Source organism: Phocoena phocoena, chromosome 1 (assembly GCF_963924675.1).
Source record: "Phocoena phocoena chromosome 1, mPhoPho1.1, whole genome shotgun sequence".
Classification (NCBI taxonomy): domain Eukaryota; kingdom Metazoa; phylum Chordata; class Mammalia; order Artiodactyla; family Phocoenidae; genus Phocoena; species Phocoena phocoena.
Window position 1 is genome coordinate 165,571,425 of NC_089219.1, and position 12,917 is coordinate 165,584,341.

A 12,917-nucleotide genomic window follows, 5' to 3' on the forward strand; every position below is an offset into this window, starting at 1 on the left:
GAAATCCATCTTCCTATCTTTTCATGAGATAGTAGGCTGCCATTTGCCTCTCTCTAGTCATCTGACATCTTTCCCTTCTGCGATTCCTCAAGGATCCCCAGCAGCCGACCTGTGGTTTAGCTGCATGTCTTCCTGGCTCTCCCTTGTTCCCTCCACCAAAGTGACAGGCAGGTGGCAGGCGGAGCACAAACTTGCCGGTACCTCCTTCAGAGACCAAGAAGCAGTAGAAATTGGAGCTGACTTTATGGTCAATTATCAAAGCTTCTGAATTGGATTTTTAAAAAGCTCTATAGTTCCACACTGAAATGGAGGCCAGCTGCCCTTTCCTCTCGAAACCGGCATTTAGGGAGGGAGGGAGCGCGCCTGGCTAGAGTGGGATGGGATGTAACTGGGTGTGCTCACCGCTGGGCCCTCAGGAAGAGCGGCACCCACGTGGGATTGCCTGGGCGACTCTTTATTGAACAGTACATTTGGAAGAAGGTAAGGCAACAAGGCAGTATCCGTACAGTGTCGCTAGCATTTACCCAAGGTGAAGCCAGGAAACACGTTCATGTGGTTTCCACGGGCGTCCCCCCTAATCCATGCGCGAACGCTAGCGGTGAAGTCTGGGAAGGTTCGAGGCACGCGGCGAACAGCTGTGCTGTCTTCCGTCACCGTGGGCTTGCAGACGGGACCCCCGGTTTGGGTCATCACTTCAGCCGAGCACCAGGAGCGTCCCTTCAGTGTCGTAACGCTCAGTTTATAAGACCAGACATGCGCGAGGACTTGAGACAGACGCACTGTTAACCAGTCAGTTTTATATAAAATCTGTCTCTTATTTAACCCAAATGAGAGAGATGTGCTTCTCACCTGGCCTCTTCAGATGCCTTCGTGATACATCGTATTTTTCCATTTTACTCAAGGGGAATGGTAATCCCTGGACAGCTGTTTGGTACATGTCACAACTATATTTTTAAACTCAAAGTTGCTTTAAATATTGCCGGCAAGGACCTTATGTCCTTTAAGGTTGACTGAATGTTAAATTAAGCTCAGCTGTTAAATACCTCCCTGCATTTTTTCCTGATTTAATATTGTTATAAACAGGAAAGTGTGTAAAAGTAAAGTGTATACTATGTACAGATTGAAGGTTTTCTCTAAGTTTTTCAAGGGTTAAGTGACTCACTTGCATTTAGTACGATTATATGCAAATCTTTTACTTTGATATCTGAAAGTTCTGCTTTCTCAAGTAAATAGTATCATCATTTCCAGCTCTAATCAATGTTCCCATAATTTCAAGATCCAGATAAGAAGTTTCTCTGTGGAGGCTTAGTCCGTGGCTGATTTTCTTTCATGAGAAGTCTTCAGGCAGATCAGTTATAACCTCAAAGTACTGAAAAACACAGCCACTGTGGGGAAGGAAAAAAACCAAATCAGTTCAGTGAGCATTCTCAGAATTAAGAGGCTATCTGAGTACCTATAGATTATTCTGAAAGATTGACTGTTGTACGAGAAAAGCTGATCAAGGGTTACGATATCAGAGTATTAACTCACATTTTTTTCTACCTGATTTCTAGAGTCTAGCTTTTTACAGGGTTGTAAAAAGCCGTTATCTGAATTAGGTGGTCATGAATCGTATTACAGGGTTGACTGAAACACGTGAAACGTGAAACGTGGAAAGCACGAATCAGCATTTCTGTATCCCTGCCTCAGTGTCACATCAGAGGTTAGTTTGGATAGCCCTTAAACTAGTGGTTTTCAACCTCGGTTCTCTACTGGAGTAATCTGTGAACTTTAAATCAGACTCTAATGAAATCAGCCTGGGATGGGCCTGGACATCAGGACTTTTGCGAAGCTCCCCAGGACTGCAACCTGCAGGCAAAGCTAACAGTCGCTGCAAACTGAAGGAGAGGTCTTCTTCTGTCGCAGCCTCAGGGAAAAGAGAGTTGAGTGTGGGGAACTCCAGCGACCTGTGCAAGGTGAGGCTTAGGAAAGGAGGGAAAGCCAGTGGGTGAGATGTTTCTCAGAGGAAATGGGAGGATGGTCTGAGTAGGCTGGCCGCATAAAACAGTGGGAGCCGGGGAGGAATGAGATTTCCAGCCAGAAGGATAAAGGGGGCTGCAGTTTCCCAAACTTCACACGTGGCATGTTTAGGTCCCAATTGTATTGCCTCTACCTTAGACTGCAGTCTCAGGGGAGGGTTATTTCCTGGGCTACACAGAGTTTTAAGCAAGTTAGTGTTCTTTGGAACCAGCTAAAATGTATTTTGCAGTTGGCTCGCGTTACTTTAAAATGCATTAATACCAGAGTGAAAGAGCTATTTAGTTGCTGGCTTCCTCCAGAGTTCGAAATTCAGTGGAAGGAGGCGCCAGTCCCTCACCCTCGTCCTTCTTACCACTCTGCTCCTCTCTGGTCCCTGGGACTTGGTCATTCCTACCCAGCACTGGCCACCCAACCCCAGTCTCTGTAGCCTGTGTTGCTCCAAGCTCAGTTCCCCCTTGGACAGAGGAAATGCAAGCTGGAGCCGGGCAAGGATGAAAAGTAAGCCCAGCTGGCTTCCTTCTTTGAAGTGAGAGAACTTTCTGTCTTCGGATGACAAGAGAACATTTTTGCGCTTTGCTTTCTGTGGAATTGGCATACCAACTGAATTTCGAGTGATCGTTTCAGAGGTGCCTGTTGCTGGGGTTCCAGACACATGAGCACAATCATTATATAGGCTAATCTTATCTACTATTATTATTTTAAAGGTGGAGGAAGTAGAGAAAAGTAATTTGTGCAGAAAGTATTTTAAGTAGATCTAAGAATGACAGATCTTCCCAAGACCCACTGAAATTTCATCCAAAGGGTTTCTTTGTATAAAAAGCATCTGCTCCCATGCATGCTAATAGCAGGTCATTTTTCTAAGAGGGGTTCTGCAGCCACCCTCTTCTTCTTTTAATCTTGTGCTATTCTCAAGGCAAAGCTTCTGGGAGGAGGGACCAGGTGTGTTTTCTTGGACTCGAGAACCAATGGGTAGTTGGGAAATGACTGCCAATAGAGGTGCACTGTGGGATCTTACAACAATTTACAGCCTGATCCTGACAGACCAAAAGCCACAGATCTCTGTCGCCCAAGTAGCAGCCCTTCTCCCCTCCGTCCCCTAGGAGTAGGGGCTGGGAAGCTGCTTACTTACAGACATAAGGTCAAGCTGGATCATACCAGTATCCTCGGGGTCCAGCTGCTTAAATATCCCTGTGGAGGCAGAAACAGGATGTCATATAAGTGAGCTGCAACAGAGGTCACATTATCCTTTTCCCCAGCCTGGCAGCTGATTTCACTGAATGGCACAAGTTACGATTTCTTCCCTCTGTCCCCAGGTTAAAGAAGGATTTTCATTTTCTTTTTGTTTTTTTTTTTGTTTGTTTTTTGTTTTGTGCGGTACGCGGGCCTCTCACTGCTGTGGCCTCTCCCGTTGCGGAGCACAGGCTCCGGACACGCAGGCTCAGCGGCCATGGCTCACGGGCCCAGCCGCTCCGCGGCATGTGGGATCTTCCCGGACCGGGGCACGAACCCGTGTCCCCTGCATCGGCAGGCGGACTCTTAACCACTGCGCCACCAGGGAAGCCCAGGATTTTCATTTTCAACTGGACAGACATGTCTCTGGCTCAGGTGGTTTCACCCGTGGGGAAAGGCAGGCTGCTTTCGTACCGAGAGAACTGAAATGGGCCTTTACCCAAACGGGCACTTACTGAATAGTGTTTCCAGTCGAATCAAACACCTAACAAAATTGTCAAAATCGATGATGAGCTGGTCATCTGCGAACCGAGCAACGATGACTTGGTGGAGCTGACAGGGCATCTTGAAACCTGCAGTTAAATGAACATGCAGACCGATTGCCAAGTGTTCGGTTGCACCCTGGGGCTCTGTTCATGGGCTCTGGACCCGGAAGATGAGAGTTACGATTGCTTTGGTCCCCTGGCTGCTCTGCTGTGAGACTGTTTTTATTTTGCAAAGCCAGTGCCTTCCGCCATTGCTTCTGTTTCCACACTGTTCACCTCCACCCTGCCTCTTTTTTTTTGCATTTTAGTATTTATATATTATTTATTTAGGCTGCGCCGGGTCTTAGTTGCGGCATGCGTGTGAGATCTGGTTCCCCGACCAGGGATCGAACCCAGACCCCCTGCACCGGGAGCGCGGAGTCTTACCTACTGGACCATCAGGAAGTCCCGTCTCCTTACTAACATGTAAGACTTTCCTTGCCTGTTCCTACTTTCATGGGCAGGCTGTTTCATGCTATCGATCCTATCTCCTTTTCTGTCTGTCTCACTCTGAATCGCCTTGGAGACTAGATTCTTCCTGGATGTATGTGGCAGAAACTGTTCATGCTAAACTAATATTAATTCTCCCTTTTTCCATAGTTGTAGAATTTTTAACAGGCCATGGCTGCCTAGAATCAAGGCTGCATTTCCCAGCTTCCCTGGCAGCCCTCTGAAGCCTTGTGACTAAGTCCTGACCAGCCCTGCACCTGAGCAGACGAGGGCAGGGTGTGTGGGTCTGCTGAAAACTGGCTTTGCCTGCGACCCGCTGGGGCCCTTGGAGGGAAACTGAGATTCCAGACGGCTTAGAGGGCAGAGCGTCCTGGCCTCCATTTCATTTTACCAATTAGTCTTTAAAAGGCGAATGAAAAGGATGTGTTTGTACTGAACCAGCACCTACTCTATTTCATAGCTTACCAAACTTTGTATCGTATAGAATAAGTTTTCACATATTCTACAGATAAAAGAAAGAAAATACAGTTAGGAAGTGTTACCCGCTTCTTCTAATGCTTTCCGCATCTCATAGGAGTTCATGGTTCCGGACCTGTCCACGTCGATTTCCCGGTAAATTTTCTGGAACATACAAAATAGTTAGAAAACCATGACCCAAAAGGTGGCAAGTTACCTCTCTGTGCTGTGTGCTAAGTGGGGCTGAAGTTCTTCCAGCTCCGTGCCTCTAGTTTGGCCTTGGAAGCATCACCCATGTTTCTGCCTTAAAGAGTATTTTGTCTCTCTCCATGAGCTAGTTTATAAATATGCCCATCAAATCACCTAGCCAACTACATGAGCCCCTGTTATTATCTTCTGTAATTTTTGTACTTTAGCTGTCAAAAACCCAAACTACAAGGGGCTACATGGCCTTTTCAGGACACTTGATGGTGGCTTTTAGATGACCCAGTTTCCGGTCAGTAAGGCAGGGAGTAAACCACGTAACTTGCAAAGTCTTTGTTTTTCCTGTTTGCATTTGCCCAGCCCTGTCTTCACCCATTCTGAGCTCCGTTATGAGTACAATCCCCTCTGCTTGGAGATGCTCCTCCACCGTCCTAAAGAGCTGCTGCATCCAAAAGTACGTGCATGGCGCGTTGCCCACACAGATCCACTGCCCCTGCCGCCCGGCCCTCCTGGGCTCTCACTTGGTATTTCTGAATCTTGGTCCAAAGAATGTAGAACTCCTTCAGACCCAGCTTGCCACTCCCATCCGACTGCCTGCAGTTAAGGAAAGCTCCCAGAGTCTGGGTTCACGTGGGCCGTGGCACCTGGTTTGTCCTCTCCCCTGGAGAGTCTGGTAACCATGGCTCAGTCACGAGGAGCTCTCGCAGAAGGACCCTTCTGCTCTTCACACTGGCTAGACCTCCATCTGAGGGCTGGTGGAAGGGCCCAATAGAGACCTACTGGTCCCCCGACTCTCTGTATGCTGAGGGGTCTGGGGGTGCTATGCAGCTGGCCCCAGTTCCTGCTAAGAAGGAGCTGTTGGAGGATATGCAGATGGCTTCTAATGGCTGCGCCCTTGCCCATTTAGGGAGTATCATTATTTCTAAGAGGCCTTCTGTGAGGGGAGCTACACAGCAGGTGCCATGAGCCCACCAGATGAAACTTCATAGAAGCTTAAGCCATCCAGGCCATCCTTGCCCAGCACCTCTCAGTAAGCAGCAGGGACAGCAGACGGATGATAAGCCGGCCTCAGGGCCGGGTGGTGGCCTGGGAACAAGCAAGAGGAAGGAGAGTGCTCTTGGAGGGTGGGCCCCTATCTTATGAATCAGGAAGAAAATCATGACTGGGGAAAGCATTCACATCAGAAGTATCATGGTGGCACAGTGGTTAAGAATCCATCTGCCGATGCAGGGGACACAGGTTCGAACCCCGGTCCGGGAAGATCCCACATGCCGCGGGAACAACTAAGCCCTTGCACCTAGAGCTCGCGAGCCACAACTACTGAGCCCACGTGCCACAACTGCTGAAGCCCGTGCACCTGTAGCCCAGAAGAACCACTGCAATGAGAAGCCCGTGCACCGCAACAAAGAGTAGCCCCTGCTCGCCGCAACTAGAGAAAGCCCGTGCGCAGCAACGAAGACCCAACACAGCCAAAAAAAAAAAAAAAAAAAGTATCATGGTTTAGGGACTATTTCCCTAGAGGTAACACATCCAAGCTGCCCTGGGCAGAGAACAGCGGGCATGCTGTCGGGAATTTCCTGCAGGAACCCCTCAGCCTGTGGCATCTCACATTCCCTTGGCTGAAGCCCCTCAAATTCCCTACTGAGGGAGGTCAGTGCTGACAACAGTCCTACGCCTCAGCCGGCAGGGACAGCTGGCCGCTGTGAAGGCGAGGAGGCCTGTGTTTGTATCTTCCTGGAGTGAAGTTTCAAACTCTCCCAGCCTCTGTCCTGCGGGGCCCATTAAAGGATACATCGAGCATGTCAACCATGATTTTGCAGGTCTCTATGCTGAAGCCGTCTGACTTGATATCTTGGCCTAGGAGACAAAAATAAGTGTGACAGGAACATCTTCTAGAGCGGTACTGTCCAATACAACCTTCTACGATTGCAGAATATTCTGTATCTGCACCCTCCGACGTGGGAGCCACTGAAATTGTTTTAAATAGCCACACGAGGCAGGTGGCCACCACACCGGGACAGTGCAGAGGCTGTGTTACATCTGCCTGACTTCTCTGTATATTGGCCATGGGCATACGGAGTTACAATAAGTGCTTTTTAAATAAGTAAGAGAATGGTAAGAGTCTGGGCCTTGAAGTGTTCATAAGATGCAAAGTCACCTGTGGAGATAGCGGGGGCCCCGCGTGTTTATTCTAGGCAGGGCCCTGAGAGAGGAAGAGGTTTACTTAACTGCCTGTCTGCAGGCATTTAGGGGGCCTCTGTGTCCCCAGCTGGGTTAGCCAGAGGGCCAGAGCCTGTCCGCAGCCTGTGCTCTCCTAGGTGAGTCACACACTGGTTGGGTCCCGTCTAGTTGGTGGTCGACAGGTGGCGTGAGAGCCTTGTCACAGATGTGAGTCTGTTCCCACAGCCTTCAGGGGAGCCCACCCTTTTCATCATGTCCTTGTGGAAGGTTAGGACGTACCCTGTCTCAAAGCTGCTGTTCTGGTTTCTGACCCCTTCTCGGGTGTGGGTGTGGGCTGTGCCTGGGGCCCTTGGGCAGGAGTCGTCACTGGGTGTGGAGCGGGGAAGGGTACCCCGGGGCTCGGGTGAGGCTACTGCCGCGCCCCCAACAAGCAGCAGCTGAATCCCAGCGTGGCCCGACCCCTCCCCTCCCCCTCCCCGCATCTGTGCAGAAACAATGGGGCTCAGTGTCCCTGGGTTCATGACAACCACACAGCTCAACAGGCTGTGACCTCACTCGTGCCTGGTGGCCTCGAGGGTAAACACCATCTTCTCATCACCCCCAGATTGGAGGAGGGGCGCCGAGGACCAGGGTCCGGCTTGGGGAAGCCCTACCCTGGCCGCTGGACCCCCTGGCTGCAGCTCTGCCAAGAAGCTCAAACGCAGCCTTTTGTTTGGAGGCCACCGAGCACGGATCGGTCGCACGTGGTTCCTGTGAGGGACCACATGCGTGTCGTCCACGTTCACTGTGATGAAGACCCCACTGGCCTGGATCCTTCTTTGGCTTCAAGAGGAGGATTTTTATCTCTTGGGGTTGGGCCAGAGTGAAGTCCATGGGACTTCTGGAGACGATCCCTAGGCTGACGCTCAGCCCTGACGACATACGCTCTGGTTTCGGATCCGGGCTGAGAACTCCTGATACCGTACAGACCCCTGCTCGTCTCATCAAAGCAGCACAGTTCTGGTGATAACTCGAGGGGGAGAAGAGCAGTGTGTGTGGGTGCTTTCTCCCCACCCCCTGCAGTGGTGATCAACACTGGGGAGGCGGACGGTCCATCCTTTGATATTTTTTGCTGAAGAAACAGTTTAACCTGAAAAGGTGCATGAGGGCCATGGCTCTCCAGCTCCTTCTCCAGTCTCCACCCAGTTCTGTCCGTTCTTTATAGATGCCCATCAGCCTGGGCTGAGAGCAGTCACTTCTGGAGCCTTGAAGCCACTCGCCTGGCCCACTGGCTCAACTGAAGTGACATTGCTCCCATCAAGAACTGGCTCGACCAGGCTCCCTTAAACACCCATTTGGGAGATGAGCCTTTTTAATGCCATCCCCTTAGCTGGAGTGGAAGATGGACCACTTATTTTTCCATTCTAGCCCATCAGTGAGCTGTCGTCACTCTGTCAGTGGTTCCCCGCTAAATACAGCCGGGAATCCAGGGATGGGGATGCTTTCTGGCTCCCACCACGCTTTTTCTTAGCAATTAATCATCGTAAGAGTCACCGTATATACAGAGCCCAGGCTTTGTTCCTACACATCATCTCACTTAAGACATTCAACCACTCTGAAGAGGTTAAGTAATAATACGCCTATTTTGCAGATAAGGAAACAAGAGTCAGCGAGATTATCTAACTCGGTTTAGATCACAGAGCTAGTAAGTTGTGGAAACCCGGATGTGATCATTGACCTCTAGACTCCAGAAACCTTCGCCCTTTTTTTATCACATCGGGGAGAACCTCCTTCATCCGGTTCCTTGGTGGTGACGGTGGCGTTTAAGCAGGAGTGGGGGTGACGGTTCAGCCACAGCCGCTGAGCCGCGGAAGGGGAAGGGTCACCGTGTCCCCTCACGTTGCAGGAGCAGGATGAGGGATGTGCGAGGGGTGGGTACTTACGCTTTGCCAGAACTCTTCTCAGGATTGTCTGCAACTCAAAGGCAGAGATCTCTGCATCCTGTGGAGATGCAACCAGAGCGTCATTATTGGCTCCCTTGGGGCTGCGTGAAGCACGGAGCAGCGGGTGTGTAACGGGTGTCTGCTCTGGCTGAGCCCGCGGGGTGCATTAGAGCTGGGGCGGGGGGGGGGGTGTTCTGTGGGTGTGCACTTCTAACAAGCCCCCGGGGTACGCCGCACAGGGAGCACAGCCACAGCCCAAGTTTCTGACAGTGTTTTAATGCAGTGTGCCCCAGGCAGAGTTCGTTCGCCATCGCTCTGCTGTAGAGAATATAAAGAATAAATCCATTCTACCCATGTTTGCGGTCTCTTGACTCAGTTCTCTATACCCTTCCTCGCACCCAGCATGCCTTCCTCTCCCTTTAAAACCCAGATCTGGCTTCCTGCAAAGCTGGCTGGGACCGGCTGTCTCCAAGAACTGGCCCAGCACTTTTTCTGTGGCCCTTGATGTCAGAGCTCCTCAGAAGTGGTGCGGGTACCTCTGTTCACTTACACATATTGTGTAACTGGGGGACAAGCCCCATTATTTAAGACCAAGACTGACATTGTGCGTACTTGGGGGATGTGTGTGTGTGTGTGTGTGTGTGTGTTTCAATCAGTGTGGAAGTATGTCTCTACGATGCCCCTTCCCTTAGAAACCAGGAGGGAGGGAGGCAGACAGGCGGGCGGAGGCATGGGGCGGGTGGCGCCTGCTTTAACTCTGATGAGGAGGCCCGGGTAAGCCGATGGTGGACACTCGAGAGAGCTAGTGTGCTCCATATATGGAGGAGAATGACTTTGTTTGGAGTCGTTGGAGGAAGAGGCCTGCTAACTTTGTAGCGGACGGAAGCCTAGATGCCTGAGGGATTTCTTTTTTAAGGACAGGGAAGGCTGACACTCTGTCGCTTGCATCCTTGAGACTGAAAACCCTCCAAGTCCCCACATATTTTCGTGGCAATCAAAGAGAAGGGGCTGAGTTCCATGTCTCAGCTGCAGTGGCACAGAGCAAACAAAACAGCCACAAGGAGAGGCCCAGAGTCCTCAGGCAGGAGGATCACAGTCAGAGCCGACCCCCGACAGCAGAAGCCCCTGGCGACTGGACGTGCAGAGGCCCTGGGGAGGCCTTGGGTAAGGAATCTGAGCGGAAATCCCTTTGCTTTTTGTTCATTTTGTTTCCTCTCCCCGCCTTAGACTGAAGTCTCCTTGAGGGCAAAGATGGTCTCTTCCTTTGCGTCAAGCAGGGCGCACAGCACAGAGGCTTGGGGAGCACTTACCTCTCCTGCCAACTGAGCAAACAGCCTCCTGAATCCATCATCGATGTCGTCCTCGCTGACATCAATCTGGAAGGCGAGGCACAGAAGTGAGACACAGTGACCAGCGGGCACCTGCTCTCCCTTCCGAGGCGGCCTCCCCCGCCACCTCAGTTACCCTCTCTCAGGCCTGAATTCTAAGGTTACCGGGATTGAGACGAAGGACAGTGTGCGGAATTAAGGAGTTTTTTTTCCAGTTAAAACACTTAAGAGGGACTATAAGCTATGTGGGAAGGAGTTACACTCTAATTTCTCACATAGGCATCTTCTCCAACATTCCACCAAAATGGCCTTTTATGATCTAAGTAATGGGGACTCAGAAGTGTAAAGACGAGCTGGCGTGGTCTGGAACGACTCTGAACGTGGCGAGAGCACAGCCGTGAGGCCCTTGGAAATTGCTCCATGTCTCACTGAGTACACGGAGCTTCAGCAGCTGAGGAATAACAGTCATCAAGCCGCTGCGGGCACCAGGACAGAGGGAAGAGCGCTCCTTCCCATTTGTGTGCTATCCTTCCTCAACTCTGGACGCTTAGGTTGGGTCTGTAATTCCTGAGTTGCAGTCCTCAAAGCCCTCAGGATTTACCACTGCATCACAACTCCCAGAAAACTCCAGGGAACCTGAAAAATCTTGTCATGCAACGTTTCCATTTTGTTGATGAGAAAACTGAGGGCCAGAAAGGGGAGTGACAAGACCGCCCACTGCTCAGAGCAGCCTGGTGTCCCATCCTCCAGGCACCCCGTGCGTGCGGGCTACATCCAGGGGACCGTCCAGCCCCACGCAGCGGCCACAGCCGGTGCAGGAGGCGCTCTCGGACTCCCAGGCCAAGGCTGCACCCTAGTTTCAAGCTGTGCTCGTGAAATCCTAGGGGCCTCCTGAACCCTTGGGGTTATTTTCTGCTCCGCTGCTCCTGGGTTGTTCAGGACAGAGCGGGTGAAGCTCAAGCAGTACGGTACCTCTTCAAGGGTGGCCTCGATTTCGTCGTCGACAACTCTGGAAACAGAAGGAAACTACGCGTCACTGAAAAGGGAGCATTGCAGAAATCCCGGCTAAAATGAAACTGTGCCGTTAAACCCAGCATGGGGTGGGCACGGGGGTTTTTCTGCATCCCAAGTTTCTGTGACAACACATCCCCTACAGCAGAAATTACAGTTAGAAATGATCCAAGAAAAACAACTTGGAGAGTCAGAACTGTTTTGTTTGCTAGTTTTCAATCTTCATCGAAGAGCACAGGCTTCCCAGGTACTACGGTGCTGGCGCTCTGGCCTGGAGGAACAGCTTTTAGGTTCCCTCTGAAACGCCCTTTGCCGTCATAAATCTTCACACGGAGAACCATGCAGGGTACCCTGCTGCCTACTTGCTCTGCCGAGGGTGGGAGAAGGCAGGGAGGCCTGGGTGAGATTTCAGCTGAAGCTCAGTCCCTGGCTAGTTTATCTCACACACGGTCCTGTGTGCAGGGCTGGGTCCTTCTGCTCCACAGAGAGGGAAATTCCTTCTCTGCTGTGCATTGTCTTAGAGCCCAGCGATCCCTGCCACTCCCGCCCACTGCCCCCCGCCTCCATCCCACATGGATCTGAGCATATGGCCCAAGGTCAGAGGGGGACATGGCAGCTGCCACGCCCCCTCTTCCCACACCCTGGTCCTCTGGCGCCCAGCCTCCTGTCAGTTCTAGAGGGGCTCCAGGGCCTTCCAGTAAATCTTGTGCTTAAGTTGCCCAAGGCTGATTACATCTCACGCAGTCAAGGGCCCAGCTGAACAGACACAGTTAAGCCAGCAGCCATTGTGAATTGAGGACAGCGGTGTCAGCCAAAAATGGTCCCTGAACAGCGGGGCTCCAGTGAGGACGGGGGAGCGCCTGGAGACCTCGTGACTGTAGCGGGGAGAGGCTCTGGAGACATCTGAGGGACCGCTGGGATTGGCACTTAGACCCTCGGCTCTGCCAGGCTGGTGGGCTGGGGACGCAGGGATTCTACCAGCACTGCCCCAAATGACAGGCATTTGCAATTTGCTCTACAACCATCCCTTTCTCATCAGAAAGATCCCGAGTGTCTATTTTCTTTGCTGACCCGAGGACAGCACTAACGTTCTTCGATACCTCAAGTCCTCACGAAGCGGGCGGGTACTACAGAAAAAGAAGCTGACGCGTGGGTCCAGGCGGGGCAGGAACAAGGCGTGGGGACGAGGAGGGCTGAACGACCTACTGGTAGTCAGCTTTCTTCTCGGAAAAGACCCGGATGCAGAAGTCCCCGTCCTTGTTGGGCTCGAAGGTGGATGGCACCAGGATGTACTCCCCCGGGGGCAGCTTGAAGCGGTTGAGCACCTCCCGCAGGTTGATGTAGGTGTCCGACCGCTCCCTCGCTCGGTGCGTCAGGAAGAAGCTCTTGCTGAGGTGGACATTGGTCTGTCCTGTCAACTGGTGAAGAAACAGGAGCAAGAGGGAGTGGAGGGTGGAAAGGGCTCCAAGCACCGTCCTCTCCACTCATCGAGACAAGAGGCTCACGGCGACAACTCTGCATCATCTTAGATGAAAAGCTAACTTTCTACCCCAAACAGGGGCTCAGAGGCACACACAGCAGGGGACCCACAT

General features: G+C 51.7%; 1 protein-coding gene across 1 annotated transcript in view; it reads right to left on the bottom strand.

The window, feature by feature from the left end:
- Positions 1–438: 438 nt before the first annotated feature.
- The window catches only part of CAPN2 (calpain 2), a 67,933-nt gene continuing 55,454 nt past the window's right edge, over positions 439–12,917 (bottom strand). The window contains exons 12-21 of the mRNA XM_065874131.1: positions 12,532–12,743; positions 11,287–11,323; positions 10,297–10,362; positions 8,987–9,044; positions 6,676–6,740; positions 5,405–5,473; positions 4,766–4,844; positions 3,705–3,821; positions 3,149–3,207; positions 439–1,385 (exon numbers count right to left, since the gene is read on the bottom strand). Coding sequence (XP_065730203.1) covers positions 1,362–1,385; positions 3,149–3,207; positions 3,705–3,821; positions 4,766–4,844; positions 5,405–5,473; positions 6,676–6,740; positions 8,987–9,044; positions 10,297–10,362; positions 11,287–11,323; positions 12,532–12,743 — 786 coding nt within the window. The 3' untranslated portion in view covers positions 439–1,361. The remainder of the gene's footprint in view (positions 1,386–3,148; positions 3,208–3,704; positions 3,822–4,765; positions 4,845–5,404; positions 5,474–6,675; positions 6,741–8,986; positions 9,045–10,296; positions 10,363–11,286; positions 11,324–12,531; positions 12,744–12,917) is intronic.